The sequence below is a fragment of the Geotrypetes seraphini genome, chromosome 6 (genome assembly GCF_902459505.1).
Source record: "Geotrypetes seraphini chromosome 6, aGeoSer1.1, whole genome shotgun sequence".
Taxonomy (NCBI): domain Eukaryota; kingdom Metazoa; phylum Chordata; class Amphibia; order Gymnophiona; family Dermophiidae; genus Geotrypetes; species Geotrypetes seraphini.
The window spans coordinates 183,768,209-183,791,694 of NC_047089.1; the positions used below are offsets into that span (position 1 = coordinate 183,768,209).

General features: G+C 44.3%; 1 protein-coding gene across 2 annotated transcripts in view; it reads right to left on the reverse strand.

The window, feature by feature from the left end:
• The window catches only part of LOC117362487 (pulmonary surfactant-associated protein B-like), a 37,797-nt gene that overhangs the window by 13,195 nt on the left and 1,116 nt on the right, over nucleotides 1–23,486 (reverse strand). The window contains exons 1-6 of one of the 2 annotated variants that reach the window (XM_033948937.1): nucleotides 20,977–21,125; nucleotides 18,388–18,533; nucleotides 16,804–16,929; nucleotides 16,253–16,433; nucleotides 14,232–14,371; nucleotides 4,687–4,881 (exon numbers count right to left, since the gene is read on the reverse strand). In XM_033948937.1, the coding sequence (XP_033804828.1) occupies nucleotides 4,687–4,881; nucleotides 14,232–14,371; nucleotides 16,253–16,433; nucleotides 16,804–16,929; nucleotides 18,388–18,533; nucleotides 20,977–21,025 (837 nt within the window). In that variant the 5' untranslated portion in view covers nucleotides 21,026–21,125. Of the gene's footprint in view, nucleotides 1–4,686; nucleotides 4,882–14,231; nucleotides 14,372–16,252; nucleotides 16,434–16,803; nucleotides 16,930–18,387; nucleotides 18,534–20,976; nucleotides 21,126–23,486 lie in introns of those variants that run through there. The other variant, XM_033948936.1, reaches the window with a different exon arrangement.

The following is a 23,486-nucleotide window of genomic DNA, read 5'->3' on the forward strand; positions in this document are numbered from 1 at the left end:
CTATCTTGTGGGCGGAGGTGGAGTCAAGTGCCAACATTCAGTAGTTAAACACTGAGGTGGCCAAATTGGACCGCATAAAATTCAGTCCTATCTAAGTGCTAAATATTGCACTTAACCGCATCAAAGATAGTTAGCCGCACAACCTGAAAAAGATCCAGCGCTGAATGTACACGGATAATGCTGACGGCGACAGGGTGTGTATATAAAACACTCACTAGCTTGGCTTTAATGCTAAAAAATGTAAAGTAATGCACCTAGGCAAAAAAAATCCACACAGAACTTACACACTAAATGGTGAAACCTTGTCCAGGACCACGGTGGAACGTGATTTAGGAGTGATCATTAGCGACGACATGAAGGCTGCCAATCAAGTGGAGAAGGCTACGTCCAAGGCAAGACAAATGATAGGCTGTATCCGTAGGGGTTTTGTCAGCAGAAAACCTGAAGTCATAATGCCATTGTACAGATCCATGGTGAGACCTCATCTCGAATATTGTGTTCAATTCTGGAGACCACACTACCGAAAAGATGTGTTGAGAATTGAGTTGGTTCAGCGAATGGCTACCAGGATGGTTTTGGGGCTCGGGGAACTCACGTATGAAGAAAGGTTGAGGAAACTGCGGATGTACTCACTGGAGGAGCGAAGAGAGAGAGGGGACATGATTGAGACCTTTAAGTATATTACTGGGCGTATAGAGGTGAAAGATGATATCTTCAGTCTTACAGGGCCCTCGGTAACCAGAGGACACTCGCTGAAGATCAGGGGAGGGAAATTTCGGGGTGATGCTAGGAAGTACTTCTTCACCGAAAGGGTGGTCGATCATTGGAACGAGCTGCCTCAGCGGGTGATTGAGGCCAGCAGCGTGTTAGATTTCAAGAGAAAATGGGATATTCATGTGGGATCTCTGGGAGAGTAAGAATCAGGGAGTGAATCATTGGTATGGGCAGACTCGATGGGCTATGGCCCTTTTCTGCCGTCAATTTCTATGTTTCTATGTTTCTAGCTGAATGTTTACCCCATTGTTTTCGGGGTGGGAAATAGAAGAAGAATTGTCATAAGGCTAGAAATCACTGGCTTGGAGAGATCTCTAAGAAGAATCAATGGCAGCCAAAGAGTTCATCTGGCAATCTCACCAAGGTATAGTAAGACCCTTGGGTTATCCACAGAGTGCAGGGACGTCAGGCCCTACCTCCATCAATATTTAAGCTACTAGCTTGTCAGTTCTTTCCAAAACATGGTCAAGTGCAATGCTGCCGCTAAGAATTGGCCAGGTGCATGCAAAATGTTTTCATGTGAGTGACAAGTTCTAAAACCCAGAGTTACAAGTATTTTTGTGAGCATCCATGTAAAATCTGTGAGCGATGCTCCTAGAATGTATAAGCCAGTTGCTCATGCGCTCCATTTAGAGGGAGCATAAGTCATGTGCCAATGATAGGATGGATTATGAGGCTCAATGTATATATTCTTTCCTTTAATGGCAGTGTTTCTCTGGCTGTGCTTCTCCCTTTCTCTGATTTTGTTTTTATTTGTCGCTGTCCATTTGTGTGTCCCTCTGACATTCCGTATTTGCCTCACTAACATAATATACAATATTTTATATACCATGTCAAACACAGAAGCTCAGGCTGGGTTACAATAAATCAACTTAAATTAAAAGAAGCAAAAATCCAATAATATTAAAAGATAAACCATAATTAAGCAGCTAATGAAATGTAACATAGTGTCCCTCTTTTACTAAGCTGCGTTAGAGGTTTTTACTGCAGCCCAGGGTGCTAAATGCTCCGACACTCATAGCAATTCTAGTAAAAGGGGAGGAGTATTTGTTAACCAACTAAGTTTTAAATAATTTGTGAAATTTCAAATAACCAACTTCAGACTTGATGGGACTTGATATATTGCTTTTTCTCTGTAGTATACAGAATCAAAGTGGCATGGGGCAATGGAGTGTTAAGTGAATTACCCAGAGTCACAAGGAGCTGCAGTGGGAATTGAACTCAGAACCTCGGCTGGCCCTTCCCTTTTCTCCAACGTCAGAGCTGATGTCAGGGGAAGGCTGGTGGGCTGGCGATGAGCAATTGCTGCACGCTGGCCCTTCCCTTCCCGGAGTTGCAGCGAGCGGTGGCAGACCGGGGCAGAGGAGGAGAAATCAGTGGCGGGTAGGTAGGCTTTGGCACGGCAGGGAGGGAGGAAGGCAGGCTTCAGCGCCGCAGGGAGGAAGGGAGGAGGAAGGGCAAAGGCTGGAAGGCAGTGATGGGGAGGGGGCACAAACTCAGACATGGGAGGGAGGACGAAGGACAAAGGCTGGAAGGCAGTAAGGGGGAGGGGGCACAAACTCGGGACATGGGAGGGAGGGAGGATGAAGGACAAAGGCTGGAAGGCAGTAAGGGGGAAGGGGCACAAACTTGGGACATGGGAGGGAGGGAATAGAAAGAGACAATTGTTGGGCCTGAATGAAGAAAGGAAGGAAGGAAGGAAGGAAACTCGTGAAATCACCAGACAACAAAGGTAGGAAAAATGATTTTATTTCCAATTTAGTGATCAAAATGTGTCAGTTTTGAGAATTTATATCTCCTGTGTGTATTGTGTGTATATGAAAAATGAAAGGAACAGGGTGCAGAGCCTGGCAGGATAGGGGAAACAGGGAGCAGAGCCTGGCAGGGAGGGAGGACAGGGTGGAGAACTTGGCAAGGAGTGTGAGGTTGAGTACAGAGCCTGGCAGGGAGTGAGGGGGGCTGGGTGTAGAGCCTTGTATATATTAGTACACAGTTTGGTTCAGAAAGTTTTTTCTTGTTTTCCTACTCTAAATCTAAGGTGCGTCTTTTGGAGCAAAAAATACAGTAACAGCAATTAAGAAAATGGGAGTGCACTATGCAACTACAAAAACAAAAATGTTTTCGATTGTTGGTGTGCATTTATGGAATAATCTCCCTGGACACTTATGACTATGTATTGACTGTGCAAGCTTCAAGAAATTATTAAAGGCACAATTGTTTGTTGATGCTTACATGTAGTGCGGATGGGAAATCCCCTTTGCTGTATTGGCTACTCAGCCAGTATTTTTTAATATGAAGGCAGAGGTTGTTGATTTTATGTCTATGTTATGGTTTTATTTTTATGAATGTTTGATATTGGAAACCCGGTTCGATATTAGGCATATACATTTTTAAAATAAATACATAAATAAATATTTCAATATGGCTTAACCTACTCTAATGAGTAATATCTTAAATCACAGCTCTAAAATTAAATTAAAACGTAGGCACATGAAAGAGGATTTTGGGAATCATCAACCTCACCAATCATGTGGGAAGTGTCGGTTGTGCCGTTATGTATTGGAGGCTTCTTACATCGACATACCATTTTCAGAAGGGAAGAAATTTAAATTAAATTCTGGTACAGATTGTGATTCAACAGGGGTAGTGTACTGTGTAAGGTGCCCCTGTCACAAAATTTACATCGGGCAAACTACCCGTACAATCAAAATCAGGATATCTGAACATCTAAGTGGTATTCGTAATCGTAGAGTTACCGCCCCCCTGACAGTTCATTGGCTGAAGGAATCTCATTCAGTAGAGGAGTTGAGATACACGGTATTAACACAGATTAAACATTTTGAAGGGGACCTTTCAAAAATCTTAATTCAAAAAGAACAACGTTTTATATATAATTGGCACACACTAATTACAGATGGATTAAACCACGAGATAGAGTGGTTATTGACATAACATATGACTCGATATATCTCTAATGACATCATTTCCGGGTCAATGTCTAATTGTCCCGCCCTCAGTATAATAAAACGTAGTAATTTGAGGTCTCCGGTGTAAGTTAGCCCTGCCTCTGGTGCCTTCTCGATTTGTAGAGCCATAAACCATAAAACCATAACCAAATATAGTTAGAGCTAAAGCCTTATTGAACCTAGAAACAGCCATTCCAGGTCCATAACCATAACCATAAAACCATAAAATGTGATAAACTACAGATCATCCTAGAGGCTTATAAACTGTTTCTCAATACTGTATTTTTCATTTCCTCCCTTTTCTCCCCTCTGGTGCTCTTTCATAGAAGTTTAAAACACTCTCCTCACAGGTATGAGATTCATGATTTAAGGTTATACTAGGCAGTTTATGGTATTACAAGTTATGAGGCAAGATTTTGGCACCCGTGGTGATAAGTTTTTAACACACTTATATTTTATATTCAACAGTGTCCCTCCCTGAAGAAGACTTGAAACTCGAGTCAGGGGGACAGGGATAACAGAATGGTGTGATAAAGAAATGTTTGATTGATATTCACAAGCACTCATCACTTTAACACCTCTGAGGTTTAGCAGTGGTCAACCGTCCATCCTTTTCAGATAAGTTATTTTTTCTTTTGATTTTTTGATTCTGTGACTGTTTTTGTAGTAGTTATGTGGATGGCTAAGGGGACAGTGAAGGCGATGATGGTCCCCCAGTTAACCTCAGTTCGGTGTTATTACTGAATCACGGGTTATAAGGTCTGAGCTATTCACAATTAAGTTATAATATTTATATATTTTAACAATAATTTTAGAGCTGTGATTTAAGATATTACTCATTAGTGTATAAATATCACAGAGGACTATAAGATATCTCCCTATTATTGTGATTAACTTCTACTCTACATCCCTTCCTTCCCAAACCCAGCATAGCTGGGTTACTCACATCATCAGCATCCTTTCCAATCATGTTCTTGAGTGTCCCCAGGATTTGGGTGCAACTTGTGCATTTCACAGAGGGCTTTGCTGGCTTCTTCTTCTTCTTCTTCTTCTGCTTCTTTGACTTCTTCTTCTTTGACTTCTTCTTCTTCTTCTTTTTCTTCAAAGATTTCTCAAATTCCTCATGACTAGATTCTTCCATCTATTTAAAGTGGAAAAAAATATATTAGAACTGTTATGTGAAAAAAATGAAAAGAGTGGACAGAGCAGGGCATTTTTGTGTGTGAGATTTAGGGGTCCTTTTACCAAGGATTTGGCGTTAGTCTAGTAAAACAGGCTATTGTGAAACACATCACAGCGTTTTGTGGAATTTTGCCTGTTTTCCTGTGCCAGATGTAAAACTAACCACTAATAACTTTGAGATTCCTCTGGTTAATAAGAACATAAGCCAATCCAGGTCACCAGTACCCAGCCAAAATCCAAGGTGTCGCAATATTCCATGCTACTGATACAGGACAAGCAGGGCTTCTCCTGTGTTTTTCTCAATAACAGACTATGGACTTTTCCTCTATGAACTTGTCCAAACCTTTCTTAAAGCCAGCTATGCTCTCCGCTCTGCGCTCTTACCACATCCTCTGGCAATGCGTTCCATAGCTTAACTATTCTCTGAGTGAAAAAAAATTTCCTCCAATTGGTTTTAAAAGTATCTCCCTGTAACTTCATCATGTGTCCCCTAGTCTTTGTAATTTTTGACAGTGAAAAATTGATTCACTTGTACCCGTTCTACTCCACTCAGGATTTTGTAGACTTCAATCATATCTCCCCTTAGCCGTCTCTTTTCCAAGCTGAAGAATCCTAACCATTTTAGTCTTTCCTCATAAGTTCAGATATCTTGGTGTTATTGTTGATTCTCAACTTATTTTTTTAGATCAAGTTAAAAAAGGCTTTTACTCTCATAGATCTTTAAGAGCGGTAAGACATTTATTTGATAACAAGAACTTTCAGACTTTGATTCATGCCTTTTTTTAAACTTCAAAAAATTGATTATTGTAATGTTGCTTATGTGGGAATTTCAAGTGTGAATCTTAGACGTCTTCAAATGTTACAAAATACTGCTATTAAATTATTAGGCCATATGAGTAAATTTGATCATGAAACACTACTTTTTTTTTTTTTAAACAATATCAATGGTTACCAGTTTCTTATTGTATCCAATTTAACATGTTGATGTTAGCACTCAAAGCGTTTCACATCTTTGAACCTGGTTATTTAAACTCACTAACTATTTCTTACACTCAGACAAGAAAATAGATTAGTATTACCAGCAGCAAGTAAAATAAACTGGGAGTTTATTCGCCACAAAGCTTTTTTATTATTTAGCACATAGTCTTTGGAATAAACTTCCAAATTATATTCGTCTTGAATTGAAGCCTTTAAGACTATTTTAAAAATATTTTTTTCAGTTAGCTTTTGGATTAGATATTCCTCAGATTGATCACATATATTAACATTATGGTTTTATTATTATTATGATGATGATGGTTTAAATGGAGATATATGGATTGATCTTTTTTTGTGTGTGTGTGTGTGATTGAATAGGTTTTTCCTGTACATTATGGAGTTCCTTTCCTTTTCATGTATTTATTTTAATTGTCAGCCGAGAACTGTTGTAAGCTTCAGCGGGATATCAAATTTTAATAAACAAACGTTAACAACTTTAAAAAAAATATTTTTAGAAGGGGCATGTCATGGGGGAGAGTGAGCATTCCTGTATTATCCAGCTAGTGTGCTATGATTAGTGTGTGCTAACTGGATAAAACCCAGAAACAAGGATGGAGACAATGATCTTGATACAAAGGTTTAATTGTTTTTGATATAAAAGTTTAAAAACAAGCTTCAAAAATAAAAGCGATGCAGATAAATACTGTATCCATATAACACACAGGAAAAAATGTGGTGTGGAGAAAGAAGCCAAGCTCACAGATTTTTGGATGCTTTCGTGCATATTATATCCTCGTGGAAATATAGAACTGGTCCCCAAAAGAAAGTTATACAGATCTGGATTCCATCACATAAAGGAAACCTTTGCTGCCAACCTAATTTACAGCTTTTCCAATGGCTGACGGACTGTTCCTAATCAGAAGAATTTCCATATCTGCTAAGCGGAGGAAATACATTGATTCCTTCTCCCCGATTTTACTGAGGCCTGATCTATGTGGTGAGAATAAGGAATTATATGTCTTTTCAGCTGGGTTAGAGAGAGAATTCTATTGTTTCGGATAAGGTTAGTTGGGTCCCGTGGTGATAAGCTATATATTTTTGATTGCTGCTATTCAGGAATTATTATTATAAGGATTTATTTAGTGTGCAAGAATTGGTTTTACTCATTTATCTAGCAAGTGGGTGTGATAATTATGTGCTGAGATATATATATATATTCAGAGACATTGTGAACAAATAATTAGTTTATTATTTACTGCTGGCTTATGAATTATATTTTTATATTTCTATATTTCACATAGTCTTGGTCTCTATTCTTAGTATAAACTGGCAAATATAACGAACCTTGGGTAAGGACGGAGTTTATGGTTTCCCCTAGAAAACTAAGAGGCACGTAACTTGTTTATGTAACTAATTAGTACAACCATAAATCTTTCTACAGCCATTCATTTTTTAATTAGAGATTCTCTATGTTCATCCCAGGCTTTTTTGAATTCCAACACCATTTTCATCTCCACCACCTCCCGCGGGAGGGCATTCCAGGCATCCACCAGCCTCTCCGTGAAAAAAAGATTTCCTAATATTTCTCTTAATTTTGCCATCCCGCAAGCTCAATTCATGCCTTCTAGTTTTACCATTTTCCTTCCTCTGCAGTGGGATACCTATGGTATGTGGCACCCAGGGCCCCCCCACCCACCCCCCATGTAAAAAATATTTTTTGTAATAACCATGAAACAGTATAAATGGTCAGAATAGAAACAGGGAGTGAAAATATTCTTTTATTGAACCTCATATATGTAACCATTATTCCAAACATAACATAACATAAATTATGTCTGAATTGTCATGACATGAGAAGTACATATGGAGTAGTTGCAGGTGATGCTTGGGACAGTTCTGATTGTGTTAGTTCGGTTTTATGTGTTTTTTGAATAGAAGGGTTTTTATTTCTTTTTTGAAGGTTTTGTAGTCTGTGGTCGAGGTCAATAGGTTGTAGAGTTGGGGGTCGAGTGTTGCAGCTCGAATGGCTAGGAGGTTGTCGAACAGTTTTTTTCTTTTGACGTTTTTGGTTGGAGGGTGTGAATGGTGTGCGAGTTCTCCTATGTCTGATTGAGGTGGATTTAATTATTTAGCTGAAGAAATTAGTTACCCCCCCATTCCACACACATTAATTCTCTTCCATTTTTGTTCCCATTATAAAAAACACTGATAAGTTTCCAGAAAAAAAAATGCATTAAAATAAGAAGTGAAAACAAAGGCCCCTACAGATGAGAACATAACATAAGAATAGCCTAACTGGGTCAGACCAATGGTCCATCATGCCCAGTAGCCCATTCTCATGGTAGCCAATCCAGGTCAAAACCCAAAGAGTAGCAACATTCCATGCTACCGATCCAGGGCAAGCAGACACTTCCCCATGTCTTTTTTTTTTTTTTTTTTTTTGTAAATCATTTTTATTGAAGTCAAACAGTCCTCCAGGAATTTGTCCAAATCTTTCTTAAAACCAGCTAAGCTATCTTTTACCATAACTTCTGGCCACTTCATTTTTAAGCTTAGATCTTTCCTTCCAAATAGAGACCTTGCTAGATGTCAAATACAGCACAAGGGAACTTCACACGGACTTAGCTGTGCAGGAAATGTGAATCTCCTCATACACCCACCTATAGTGCAAAAATGTGCAAAGGTCTGGTTTTTTTTTTTCGATCACTACATAGCCACACAAGCAGCACTGTTACAAAAGGTCACTGCTAAGGTTAACAAAATTTCCTTCCTTAGACCACAAGGAGATACTGACAAACCACTGGAAGAGATCCCAAAACAACTACCTAGGCATAATACCCAAAGACCCACTCAGTGTGTGAACCAGCTGAGTGGAGTGGTCTAACTGGGGGGTGGAAATGGGTCCGGAGTTTGCTCAGGAGAATTTCCCAGACCACCTCTTCCTCTCAACACATTGACACACTGCCACCACCACCACCACCACTAGGAACACCTCACCGGGTAGGCCAGCAATGCTTATAAACTTTATAAAACACATTATTATATTTATTTATAAAGCACATATTTTAACTAAACTCTCTGACATCCTCAGCCTTTCCATTCACAAAAATAGAAGGAAGAAAAGTTCCCATTTCCTGCTGTCTCATGTCGCCGGCCTATACAATATTTTTCTTCTGCAGACCCTTCATAAGTCTGACCAAATCCTCGTTTCACTTGCATTATAAAGTACTGAGGATGCCATCTCTCCCCAATTCCAGGTCCTAAAGTCTGAGACAGTAGCGCAAACTGCCCGATTCAGGAAGAAAAATTTCGATTCAGCCTATTTAATTGGTTTTTCAATTCGATTTTCCTGCCCAGTTGGGTGATTTTTTTCAAAAATCCTGGTGAGTTTTATAGCTTTTTCACCCCCTTTGGCTTCTCCTAACCACACTGGCGCTGTGGTGTAAATAAAATAAAGAAACAAAAAGGACTTTTCCTCTCTCTGTTAAATCCTAGCTCACGTTTGCGGTCTAACACCAGCTCTGGAAGGATACACATTTCAAATCTGACATATTGTAATCACAAAACAGAAAATAAAATTAATTTTTCTACCTTTTGTTGTCTGATTATTTTTCAAATCTTGTTGGTCCCAGACTCTGGTTGTCTTCTGATAACTTGCTTGCCAGGGTCTCCTTCTTTCTTCATGCTAACCATCCATCTGCCATCTCTATCCTCCCTTTCCATTTCCCTTCCCTCCCCAGGAAGTCTGGTGTCTTTCCTTTTTTTCATCTTCCTCCACAGATCCACCTTTTCTTAACTACCCTTTCATCCGGCATCTCTCCCTCCTTCCCCACCACCCCAGGGCCCACCATCTCTCCCTTTTTTTTCCCAATTACCCTCCTATCCAGTATCTCTATTCCTCCTCCACACCATCCCTTGTGTCCAATTTCTCTCCCTTTCTGTTCCTTCCCTCCCTAAATCCCATGGTCCATCATCTCTCTCCCTCTCCTCTATTTTCAGACACATTATTTCTTCCCCACAAAGTCTGGCATATGCACGTCTCTTTGAACACCCCCTTCCCTCTGTGTACTTCTACACCAGGGTCCCCCCCAAAGGCCTGTCTCCCCCTTGAAGGCCTGCACCCCCCCGAAGGCCTGTCTCACCCACCCCCTTGTAGGCCTGTCTCCCCCCTTAAAGGCCTGTCTCACCCCTTGTAGGCCTGTCACCCCCTTAAAGGCCTGCCTGCCTGTACCCCCCGAAGGCCTGTTTCCCCCCCATGAAGGCTTGTCCCCCCCCTTTTAAGGCCTGCATCTTCCCCTGAAGGCCTGTCCCCACCCCTTGTAGGCTTGTCCCCCCCTTAAAGGCCTGCCTGCCTGTCCCCCCCTTGTGAAAGCCTGCCTGCCCTGCCTGTCCCCCCCTTTAAGGCCTGCATCTCCCCCTGAAGGCGTGTGTCCCCCTTGAAGGCCTGCACCCCCCTTGAAGGCCTGCAACCCCCGAAGGCCTGCATCTCCCCCTGAAGGCCTGCACCCCTCTTGAAGGCCTGCACCCCCTTTGAAGGCCTGTCCCCTCATTGAAGGCATGAACCCCCCCCGAAGGCCTGCACCCCCCCCCTTGAAGGCCTGTCCCACCCCCTTGTAGCCCTGTCCCCCCAATAAAAGCCTGCCTGCCTGTCCCCCCCTTGAAGGCCTGCCTGCCTATTCCCCCCCAAAAGCCTGTTTCCCCCATGAAGGCTTGTCCCCCCCCCCTTTAAGGCCTGCATCTCTCCCTGAAGGCCTTCACCCCCCCCTAAGGCCTGTCCCCCCCCCCTTTAAGGCCTGCATCTCCCCCTGAAGGCCTGTCCCCCCCTTGAAGGCCTGCATCCCCCGAAGGCCTGCACCCCCCCCTTGAAGGCCTGCACCCCCCCGAAGGCCTGCACCCCCCGAAGGCATGTCCCCCCTTGAAGGCCTGTCCTCCCCATTGAAGGCCTGAACCCCCCCCGAAGGCCTGTACCCCCCGAAGGCCTGTCCCCCCCTTGAAGGCCTGTCCCACCCCCTTGTAGGCCTGTCCCCCCAATAAAAGCCTGCCTGCCTGTCCCCCCCGAAAGCCTGTCTTCTCCCATGAAGGCTTGTCCCCCCCCTTTAAGGCCTGCATCTCCCCCTGAAGGCCTGCACCCCCCCAAAGGCCTGCACCCCCCGAAGGCCTGCACCCCCTTGAAGGCCTGTCCCCTCATTGAAGGCCATGAAACCCCCCCGAAGGCCTGCATCCCCCCCCTTGAAGGCCTGTCACAACCCCCTTGTAGGCCTGTCCCCCCCAATAAAAGCATGCCTGCCTGTCCCCCCTTGAAGGACCTGCCTGCCTGTCCCCCCCCCCCGAAAGCCTGTTTTCCCCCATGAAGGCTTGTCCCCCCCCCCCCTTTAAGGCCTTGCATCTCTCCCTGAAGGCCTTCACCCCCCCCCGAAGGCCTGTCCCACCCCCTTGTAGGCCTGTCCCCCCCTTTAAAGGCCTGCCTACCTATCCCCCCTTGAAGGCCTGCTGCCTACCTGTCCCCCCCCCTTTAAGGCCCTGCATTCTCCCCCTGAAGGCCTGTCCCCCCCCTTGAAGGCCTGCATCCCCTGAAAGCCTGCACCCCCCTTGAAGGCCTGCACCCCTCCGAAGGCATGTACCCCCTTGAAGGCCTGTCCCCCCCATTGAAGGCCTGAACCCCCCCAAAGGCCTGTACCCCCCCGAAGGCCTGTACCCCCCTTGAAGGCCTGTCCCACCCCCTTGTAGGCCTGTCCCCCAATTAAAAGCCTGCCTGCCTGTCCCCCCTGAAGCCTGTCTCCCCCCATGAAGGCTTGTCCCCCCCCCCTTTAAGGCCTGCATCTCCCCCTGAAGGCCTGCACCCCCCCAAAGGCCTGCACCCCCCGAAGGCCTGCATCCCCTTGAAGGCCTGTCCCACCCCCCTTGAAGGTCTGTCCCACCCACCTTGTAGGCCTGTCCCCCCCTATTAAAGGCCTGCCTGCCTGTCCCCCCCCGAAAGGCCTGTCTCCCCCCCATGAAGGCTTTTCCCCCCCCTTTAAGGCCTGCATCTCGCGCTGAAGGCCTGCCTGCCCACCCCACCCCGAAGGACCGCTCGCCCCCCCCCTCCCACCCCGACGTCCGGTTCTTCCCCTCTGGCCTCTCCGCACCATTTAAAATAGGGAAGCAGTCTGCAGCAAGATCGTGATGTCAGCGATCTTGAGCTGCTTGTGCTGTCCTCCACAGCGGACCCGCCCCCCCCCTCCTCTGACGTCAGTGGATGGGGCAGGACTGCGGCAGAGGACAGCACGAAGCAGCACAAGATCGTTGACATCGAGATCTTGCTGCAGGCTGCTTCTACTCTAAATGGTGCGGGGAGGCCAGAGGGGAAGAACCAGACGTCGGGGGGGGGGGGGGGGGAATGGACACCGGAGCACCCCCTCAGGGCTTGCACCCGAGGCGGACCACCGTCCCCCCGCTCCCCCCTTAGTACGCCACTGTTCCTCTGGAAAAGATTTGTTTCCATAATGATACATTTCAATATTTAAATGTCTGTATCATATCTCCCCTGTCCCTCCTCTCCTTTAGAGTATACATATTCAGTTCTTCCTGTATGTCTTCTGGCTCAAGCCCCATACAATTTTTGTTGCTTTTCGCTAGACCACTTCAAGTCTTATTACATCCTTAGCCAGATATGGCCTCCAAAACTGAGCACAGGTGGGGCCTCACCAATGACCTGTACAGGGGCATCAACACCTTCTTTCTTCTGCTGGTTATGCCTCTTTCTATACAGCCCAGCGTCCTTCTGGCAGCAGCCTCTGCCTTTTCACACTATTTCATTGCCTTCAGATCCTCAGACACTATCACCTCCAGGTCCCTCTCTCCCATCTGGGCATATCAGGCTCTCACCTCTCAGCATATATGGTTCCCTCAGTTTTCTACTCCCCAAGTGCATCACTCTGCACATCTTCACATTGAATTTTAATTGCCAAACATGAGACCACTCCCAGAATTCCATGGGGTTACAAAAAATAAAATGTACTTTTTGTGATTGCTATAACCCTCTGAAACAGGAGAGGAATTCTCTTAACACCTTGGCCAAATCCTTTACATCACATAAGAACCCGCATATATACATATGGAAAACTATTGGCCTCTTATACAAAGCCGCACAGCAAAAGCCCCGAAGCCCTTTAAATCTCTATGTGCTTCGGGGCCATTAGTGCAGCGCAGCCGCTAGCATGGCTTTGTAAAAGAGGCCGTTTGTCTCTACAGTCACCTGGTTGATCTATTTTAGCACGTTATGCTGATCCTACAATTTAGCTTCTTGAGAGGTAAAAAACCTATAGTGATGCATTTTGCATGCTTTTTCCTTCTAAAAGTTGCAGAAAATAATAATAATAATAATTTATTCTTATATACTGCCAGACCATGAATGGTTCTAGGCGGTTCACAGCAGATAAGGCTGAACATCCAACGAATATACAGTTCAAAAAGATACATCAATTTCTAGAATGTACACAATATATATTATATTTAAAAAGCATTAGGAAGCTTGGGTTACAAATTTGTCAAATAGTTGTGTCTTTAATAATTTTGCTAAACCAGGCGTTCATTTTGGCTGCCTGGAAAGAGAGAGTTCTCTTGAGAAATCTCTTCAAACGACAAGATTTGACAGTAGGATATGTGAATAACTGGACTCTACGTGTGGGCTTTTTGGAGTGATTTAAAGAGAAATGGGAAACAAGGTAGCCTGGGGACATACCGAAGATTGATTTGAAGCAAATACATGCAAATTTGAATAAAACTCTAGCCTCAATCGGGGGAAAATAATAACTATTGTTCAAAACTGTAATGATCAAATTGACATGTAGACTTCATTTTTTCTGATTTTTAAGCCTGGCACAATCAATCAATAAACGTGAAAATGGAAGGTAGAGATAGATGAAATAGAAAAGACAAGGAAAAAACAAGGTAGAGACAGAAGTGATAAGAGCTGAAGAGATAGAGGAAGAAGAGGAGGGAAAGATACCTCAGAGGGGAAGAGAATACTGAATGGTAGCCTGGGGACATACCGAAGATTGATTTGAAGCAAATACATGCAAATTTGAATAAAACTCTAGCCTCAATCGGGGAAAATAATAACTATTTCAAAACTGTAATGATCAAATTGACATGTAGACTTCATTTTTTCTGATTTTTAAGCCTGGCACAATCAATCAATAAACGTGAAAATGGAAGGTAGAGATAGATGAAATAGAAAAGACAAGGAAAAAACAAGGTAGAGACAGAAGTGATAAGAGCTGAAAGAGATAGAGGAAGAAGAGGAGGAAAGATACCTCAGAGGGGAAGAGAATACTGAATGAAATTTCTCACCTCCAGGGACATATTTTGCCAGATATCCATGCAGTATTGCTCCTTCATGCAGAGAGATGCCATCTCCCAGTTCTGACACCAGAACTTGGGGCCCTGGAGACACTGCTTTGGGACCCTAAGGGAATCATGAGGCCCCATGACTACAAAGCAGAATGCAATGGAAAAGTGAGAGCATGATGAGAATTGGACCATGTAAGGTCTCCCAAATTTGGGTGCATGCAAATTAATTAATTAATGAGTTGTTAACAATTATTTATGCTAATTGGCATTAATTTGAACTTCTCCATGAATCTGCTTATGAGCTATTCTATAACACTGTCCACCTCAAGTGTATCACATGCAACCCAAAAATAGGGTTATCACCTCATTATGCACCCAGCTACACCTTGTCCTGGGAGTTAACACTGTTGTTTGGTATGGTACGATTCTGAGTGTGTTTTTTGAACAAGAATAGTGTTTGTTGTGGAATGAAATTTTGTTTTGGCCTTACTGAGGTGGCACCAAAGCCTTAATATAATTTTAGTTAGGGTTACCAGATTTTTTAAATTACAAAAAGAGGATGTATGACCCCGCTCCATTCCCCCCCCAGCCCTGCTCCATTCTGCCCCACACAAACCTCGACTCTTTGGGACCGGGCATCTGTGCATGTGCGAATGTGACACGATGACATCACATGCATATGTGTATGACATCATGACATCACATGCCCTCCAGATGTGGCCCTGAGCTCAGTGAATTTCAAAACCTGGACAAACTACCAGGTTTTGAAAACCTGTCCGTTTGCCTGGACAGTCCTCTATAAAGAGGACATGTCTGGATAAATCTGGCCATTTGGTAACCCTAATTTTAGACAGACAGACAGACAGTTTTAAAACATTTTGCAGATCTGATGTGTGTTGAGGTGCTTGTCTTCATAGCAGACTTGCATCTAAACAGATTTAAATTATGAGATGCTGAGGAATCTTTAATGCAGTTGAACTGTTTCCATACATGTACATGCGGTTTAGATGTATGCTTGTATGTTGCTAAGAGGCAGATTCTCAAAACAAAAATCTACCTTTAACATGCTCGCTAAACCGGTTCCAGACGGTTTAGCGTGCATGTATTTTAGCAGTATCAAAACGGCTTACCGGACTCTTTTCTGAGTTTTCTAGCAGTCTCTGATACTGCCATGCAAATGTAGTACAACGAGGTCTTTAATATTAAAATAATCACTCCGAGTGATTCTCTATAATTGCCAAGTGATTCTCTAACTTCGTTGTGCCACATTTGAAGCCAAATTTGCCAACAGGTCTGAGCTGTCGTTGTCTTACTTTCTGATCAGTGCCTGAGCGCTGCTGATTGGCTCAGGCACTGATAGGAAAGTAAGTTTTGACAGCTGAGAACCCCCCCATGAAAATTAAAATAAAAAACAAACAAACTTCAAATTGATGATTGGCAGGAGAGATGCCCACTCTCTTCTGCCACGTCGCACAATCAGCTGACACTGTTAACCCCCCCTCCACAATGGGAGAGATGCCCACTCCCTCTCATCTCCCAGCAATCCCTCCCCGACATCCCCCCAGCAGCAGGAGAGATACCTACTCCCCACCTTGACACCCCCCATGCCTTCGACGACCCCCCCTCCCCCTTATCTTGTTTATGATGGCTAGCCAGAAGGATGCCTACTACCTCCAGCCAGCAGGTCCGCCTCTTCATAATGGTGGGCCTTCCCCTCCCCGGTGCATTTGGGGAGGTCCCAAGTTGTTTTGGAGAATGACTCGTGTTTTTTGAAATTGCTACAATAACGGCTGCGACAGTTGTCCATTTGTTTCTAATGCAAAGTTTTGAGAATCTAGTCCTAAGTGCTTGAAATACCTGAGTTTAAAATATGTAAAGTGTCACCCATGATGCAGAAATCTGACTTTTGCCCTCTTTATAAACACCATATAGTAACAGACTCTATTGGACACCCAGCTGTGACTCACAGATTTTGAGAACTGTGATCTCAAAGGATTCGGTAATGCTACTGGAAAACTCACCTTGGGTGTTACTAGGATTACGGCACATCTTTATCATTTTACAAAACTCCTGGGGATTCTGATTATTTTGGAGTGCATCTGAAATCTTGTCCTTGAAAAGACTTATCAGGATTCGACAGGGAATCTTCATAAACACGCCAATGTTCCTACACACTTTTTTCAGTGCACTGCTAATGTCATCCTGCAAAGAGGCAGCATGCAAATGGTTACAATTAATTGCCAAAATATTCAACTATAAGCAGACTCAATGCTGACATTATGGTGCCAGGTAGAAATTTGGAAGAAGCCCTTTCCTCCAAATCTGCTACCCATCCTGGGTCCTCAATTTGTCTTTCCCCATGGCACTTTCTAAGTCCTCTTCTATGCCAACCCCCTTATCTGCATTCACTGAGTTTGTCTCCTCCTATTGATCTCTAGCCTTTCTAAGCTCCCCTCCCTGTTCACCAGTTTCTTTCTTTTCCTCACCGCCCCCCCATGCCCCTCCCTTTGAAACTTGGTCCTTGGGTGATTTGCTACTACAGGACATTTTTTTAAAAATAGGGTTCACTTACATCACTTGCATCTTCTCCCACAAGCAAACTAAGTTTCTCCATGACCTTGATACACGTTTTACACTTCCACTTTCTTCCTATCTTCAAAGGAAATTCCACTAGCATCTCTTCCCCAACAGCATTCAGCTGTTGAAAGCAAAGCACAAAAGAATCACAATTAGACATTTTCTAATACAGTAGATTCTCAGTTAACTGGCACTCACGAGGATTGGTAGATGCTGGATAAATGTAGTTTCTGGTTGCTTGAGAGTTACTATTAAGACAAGGCCTAACTAATACTATGATACCTCATATTATACCATACCATGGATGTATTTATGAAACTTTGGATGAATAAAGGCATTTGAATTCATCAGATCAAGGACACTTTCTTTGTGCGCTTCATTCTGATTGGGACAATTCTGCTCTATCTTTGTGTATACCATAAACTGTTCCAGACAAATTATCGGTCATGTGGTAGGCAAAGCATAGACATACTCAGGTGTGGCGTGCCAAGTTTACACTTAAATCTCTACCAGAAATTGATTTTATTTTCATTTTTATTTAAAATATTACAGTATTTCTTTAATTTGTTTCCTTCTGGTTGCTCGAGAGTACTGTTTGAGTTCTGGTTAACAGAGAGTCTATTGTAATTTGCTTTGGGGTCATGGAAAGGTTTTAGTCCCTCAGCCTTTTTTGTTCCACCTTCCAATCCACCTCTCATGGAAGTGTAGGCCCCCTCCTGCTTGCTACACAGCCCCTAGAACAATAGGTGTGGTAACTGGATGCTACAGATATGGGGAAAAGAGGAGAGAGAAAATATAAGTGGCTTGGAGAAAAAATGAGGCAAGTAAACAAAGGTAGGGAAAGGGAATGGGGATATCGGCACAGAGAACTTAGGGCTAGATTCACTAAGGGCACATATCGGATCCGATCCGTGTCCGGGGGGCTGATTCACAAATTGCCCTCATGCAAATGAGGGCGATCGGAATCACTCCCCCAACCGAGCACCCGGATCGCTCTGTAGCGATCTAGACGCATGCGCAGATGGTCTGCTCATGTGTCAAATAGCAGCGACTTTTTAAAAACTTTAGTCCAGCGAGCCTGTAGTTTTAACTCGCTTTAAACCCACGGGTTAAAACCATGGGCTGTAGCACTGTGGGAGAAGGCCAGAGTAGCGCTTAGGGCAGAGAGCAGGAGAGTCGGGGGCAGAGAGTGCGCAGGAGATTCAAGGCAGAGCAGGCCAACAGAAGCAAATTGGCAAAGAGTCGGGGCAGGGAGCAGGAGAGGAGATTCGGGGCAGAGCAGGGCGGCAGAAGAAAATCACGGCAGAGAGCAGGAGAGTCGGAGGCAGAGAGCTGGAAAGTCAGGGTAGACAGCAGGCAGAGAGCAGGAGATGTCAGTCAGAAAGCAGGAGATGGCAGCCGCTTGTTTGTGATCGGCCATCCCCAGTCAGTGTTGCAGGGTTTTTGTTAGTGAATCGCTGCCTGCCTACATTTCAATGCCGTTCCACCTCATAGTGAATCGGGTTGGAGGGAAATCAGTTCGCAAACCGATCGGTATACGATTGGTTTGCTTAGTGAATCTAGCCCTTTGGATCCTTACCTTCTTGGGTGCATTCTGCCAGATATGCATGCAATAGTCCTCTCTGGCACACACAGCCGCCGTCTCCTGATCTTGGCACCAGAGCTCGGGACCCTGTAGACACAGCTGTGGGACATCCTGGGAAGGCCACACCTCAGCAACCACAACTGCCAGACAAAAAAACAAACAAACAAGAATGGAGGTAACAGAACTGCACTTGTCTCTCAGATGCATGGGTGGGCATGTGGCACAGAGATACCCTCGCTCATATGAGTGTCGGAGCAGTTATCGCTGCTGCCAGCGCTAAAACCCACGCTACACGTTAGTAAAGGAGGGAGATAAGCTACAAACACCCCAATCCATTGGAATGTTTAAAAAAAAAAGAGGCCTGTGCTTAGGAAAGTCAAGTGGAAAAGACTTTCATCAAACTTTATCTATATGTACAAACCAACGAAAGGTAATATGTAATTCATGTGGACTGCTTGTAGACATTTACACATGCACAGCTTGGGCAGGCTGGAGTGGAGTTGGATGTATGCATACACTTTATAATATAAACAGGTACACATATAGAATATATGCATAAATTTACATCATCTGAGCAGGTATAAATTTGTATGAGAGAATGTGTGTGCCCTTGGGGCTGGTTCTGGGAGCCTATTCTATAGTAGATAGGCATCAGTGCTGCCTCTAGTGCAGAGGTCGACAGCCTTTTTAAAGCAAAGAGCCAATTCATTCAAAATGTTTGACCCAAGATTTAGAAAGAGCCACAAGATGTAGCTTCTCTCCCCTCCAACCCCTTGCAGGTCTCTGCACCTCTCATCCCTCCCTCCCCTGCCCCTCCTTCCAACCCATAGCCAAGGTTCAATCCCCTCTCCAGGCCCCGACCCTTTAATCTCTCTCCCAACCACACAATTCCCTCCCCTTGGGCCTACTGAGGTACCTGGTGGTCCAGAGGGGGTCTTCGTGGCAGGAGCGCAGCCTTCTCACTCCTGCCTCCTCACGGCTGCCTTCTAAAATGACTGCCACAACCTCTTGCGGTACTACAGGAAATGTTGTGATCAGCTGCGAGAGGTTGCGACAGCTATTTTAGAAAGCAGCCAAAAGGAGGCAGGAACGAGAGGGCCATGCTCCTGCCACATAGATCCCTGTTGGACCACCAGTAGGCTGGGTGGGGGGAGGTTTCAGAGGGAGATTAATGGGTTGAGGCCTGGGGAGCCACAGTCACATGCAAGAAGAGCCACATGTGGCTCATGATCTGCAGGTTGCTAACCCCTGCTCTAGTGAATGGGCTTAAAATAGGCACTGTTTGCACCTTGCATGTCTAGGCAGCACCTGTTATAAATTACCCCTGTGCTTCTTCAGAACAGGAGCAATCGCCCAACCCTATCTTATACAGGAACATAAGTGCCTTTGTTGCCTTTATAAAAGAGGTGAACCACTGGTGCCACTTTGCACTTTCCACATAGATGCTCTGTTATAAAATTAGCCCCATAATGAACAGTCCCTACTCCTCGAAGCGTACAATCTATTCTGTATTAATAAAGGCTTAGGATGAATCACAGTGCAGTAGAGGACGACCACAAGGAAGGAAGGAAGGAAGAGAAGTGGGTGTGGATTAGAATACAGAGCTTTCCTAGAAACCTAACAAGTGGCAAAAATGAGTGTTAATGCTAACCATGTCAAGGTAGCAACAAAGCATTTGAAATGGGACCACTTACAATCGATTTGCAATTCGAATCCACAACCAATTCTCTGGGGATTAAGCTCTTTATGTTCTTCTTTGTGCTCTGTTTGCAACATTGTCCTCCCTCTTCTCTCTCTCTCTCTCTTTTTCTGCTTTCAGCTTGCCTTCTTCTGATCCCTTTTCTTTTACTTTCCACATTTCCTTCTTTCTTCTACTCTTCCCTCTACCATCTCTACAGTAATCTTCTACCTCTTGTGACCTAATTCCCTGTCTTGTTCCTCCACCTCAGTTTTCTTTCTTTTTTTTATTTGATTCTCGTTTAACTTCATAAGAACATAAGAATTTCCATACTGGGACAGACCAAAGGTCCATCAAGCCCAGTATCCTGTTTCCAACAGTGGCCAACCCAGGTCCCAAGTACCTAGCTAGATCCCAAGTAGTAAAACAGATTTTATGCTGCATATCCTAGGAATAAGCAGTGGATTTCCCCAAGCCATTTCAATAATGGCCTATGGACTTCTCTTTTAAGAAATTATCGAAGTCTTTTTTAAACCCTGCTAAGCTAACTGATTTCATTACCTTCTCTGGCAATGAATACCAAAGTTTAATTATACATTGTTTGTTTTAAATCTTCTACTTAGTAGATTCATTGCATGCATTCCTAGTCCTAGTATTTTTGGAAAGAATAAACAAGCGATTCACATCTACCCTTTCCATTCCACTCAGTATTTTATAGACCTTTATCATATCACCCCTAAGCCATTTCTTCTCTAAGCTGAAGAGCCCAAGCCCTTCCTGATAGGGAAGTCATCCCATTCATTTTATCATTTTCGTCACCCTTCTCTGTACCTTTTCTAATTCTGCTATATATTTTTGAGATACGGCGACCAGAATTGCACATAGGATTTGAGGTGCGGCCTTACTATTTGCTTCCTTAGTTACCACTGCACATTGAACCGAGGGTTTCAACATAACTTCAACTTCTTGCTCAGCTGGAACCAGTGCTATGATCCTAATGCAATGAGCCTTCTTTCACAGTTTACTGGGGGCTCACTCCCTTATTTTAATAGATTCCCTCCCACTGCTCCTAGGCTGAGGCTATGAACTATTTCCCAACCTCTCCTTTTGACACTCTTTGATATTAATGAGATCATTGTAAATGGCTTTGATTTTTTTAACATGAGAAGAGGTCTAGCAAGTTCTTTTATAAACATATACATACACCAGGGCTGCCTCCCAATTGCTGTATCCTGCCACTAGGTGTCGCCCTTCACAATGACTGTTACTTCTGTCACCCAGAGGCTGTGAATGCTGCCTTTTGATGCCAGCTCCAGCTGACCAATGGGTGCTTGAGACTTGCTCCTGTTACATAGTAGAACACAGTACTACTACTAAGCCACCAGGCCAGCCTGGGTGTCCATTTTCTAACCGACAAGTATTCAATTACAGACACTAAAAAGGCCAGATACCCTTTTCACAGTAAGTCTTGGTGTGCTGCACTCTTAATACCAAACATATTCTCCAACATTTGGGAACTCCTCTTCTTTCCACCCTCCAAAACAATTTATGTAGGTGAAGGGAGGACCTGAGAGGCATTCAGAGTGTGTGAGGTGTACGGTGGAGGGTATGGGAAGACTCCAGTTTGCTTACATATTATAAATAGGGAATAGCTCAGTGTTCTTCGATGCAAGACACAGGGGTTAATGATGGCCCTTGGAGGCCTCTGGGGCGGCCCTCATCATCCTTCTGTTTTCGCTTCACTACTCCCTGCCTTTCTTCCCAAGCTGGTGACAGAAAGCAGGAAGTGGATGGGAGAAGGACTGGATGCTTGAAGGACAAGGCATTTCTTGATAGAAGACAGTGCATTTGGAAATGCTCACCTCTTTAAAGATACTCCCAATGAGAAGTGGAATAGTGGCCTAGAAGGGATGAACGTCAATGTCACATGCTGGTAAGCAATTTTGGCCTTACTTGGAAAGATATTCAGTGACTCTCCCTCAGCTCATTTGGATCCAGTGGTGTAGTAAGGATGGGGAAGTCCGCTCCAGGTGCCAGCACCCCTCCTCCTTTCTGCCCTCCCCTTGCTCCTTCTCACTCTTCCCCTGCTGAATGCGCGCCTTCACTTACCCCCCACCCCTTTATCTCTTCACCAGCGCGAGCAACAACTCAAACCTGTTGCTCATGCCAGTGTTGGCTCTCCCTCTGATGTCACTTCTGGGTCCCGCACCTAGGAAGTGACATCAGAGAGAGAGCTGAAGCCGATGTGGCAGCAAGTTGGTGATGCTGCTCTGTGTCGAGGAAGGGGTGAGCATGCATGGCGGTAGGGGTGGGGAAAGGAGCGGAGGCCTCTCACCCTCGCTACACCACTGTTTGGACCTCTCTCATCTGAATCTTTCTTTTTCTGGGGTTGGGGAAGGACTCAGTATTATTTCGGTCAGTATTCAGCCATGAGGAATCAGCAGGCTTTTTAAATGCTGACCGTGGTGTTTGAAACACACACATATATTCATTACTGGGATTTAGTCAGCAGCGCTGGATATTTGAATAAAACCCTGAACACTGGCATCTGAACACATCAAAACACTGATATTTGACCACTATAGAGCTGAGAAGTTGTAATTTAGCACAGCTTTTTGGGGTCTTACTTTAAACTGCTTAGCTCTACGGATAGTGGTTGAATACTGCTGCTATACGTACAGTTTGGTGAATATCCTGGGTCCACTCTCTAGCATTTATTATCCACTGAAAATGCACAGATAGGGGACTTATATGTTGAGAGCCCTAAACAGGTATGTTGCTTTCAATATTGGCCTGATTGAATTTCCTTCACAAGATAAAATCTATTTCTGAGAAACGGTCCCACGTCTCCTGGCACGTGCAAGAATATCAGATGCTCTAGAGCAGGGGTGTCAAAGTCCCTCCTCGAGGGCCGCAATCCAGTCGGTTTTTCAGGATTTCCCCAATGAATATGCATGAGATCTATTAGCATACAATGAAAGCAGTGCATGCAAATAGATCTCATGCATATTCATTGGGGAAATCCTGAAAACCCGACTGGGTTTCGGCCCTCGAGGACCGACTTTGACACCCCTGCTCTAGAGCTTAGATGAGCCTTCATCTTTGTGCCTTTCCCCTCCCCCCACCAATTAATCTATTTGATGGCGACTCCAGCTCAGCACTTTCTTCTTTGGTGCCAGTAGTTTAGCACAGCAACCTCCTTACTCTCTGCCCATCATCACCCTCCCTTTCCATGATGCCCATTATCACCCATATGCTTTCCCCCTGCCAAGCATCTCTTCTCTTCCCTCTAGGGCAGGAGTGTCAAAGTCCCTCCTTGAGGGCCGCAATCCAGTCGGGTTTTCAGGATTTCCCCAATGAATATGCATGAGATCTATTTGCATGCACTGCTTTCACTGTATGCTCAGCAATCTCT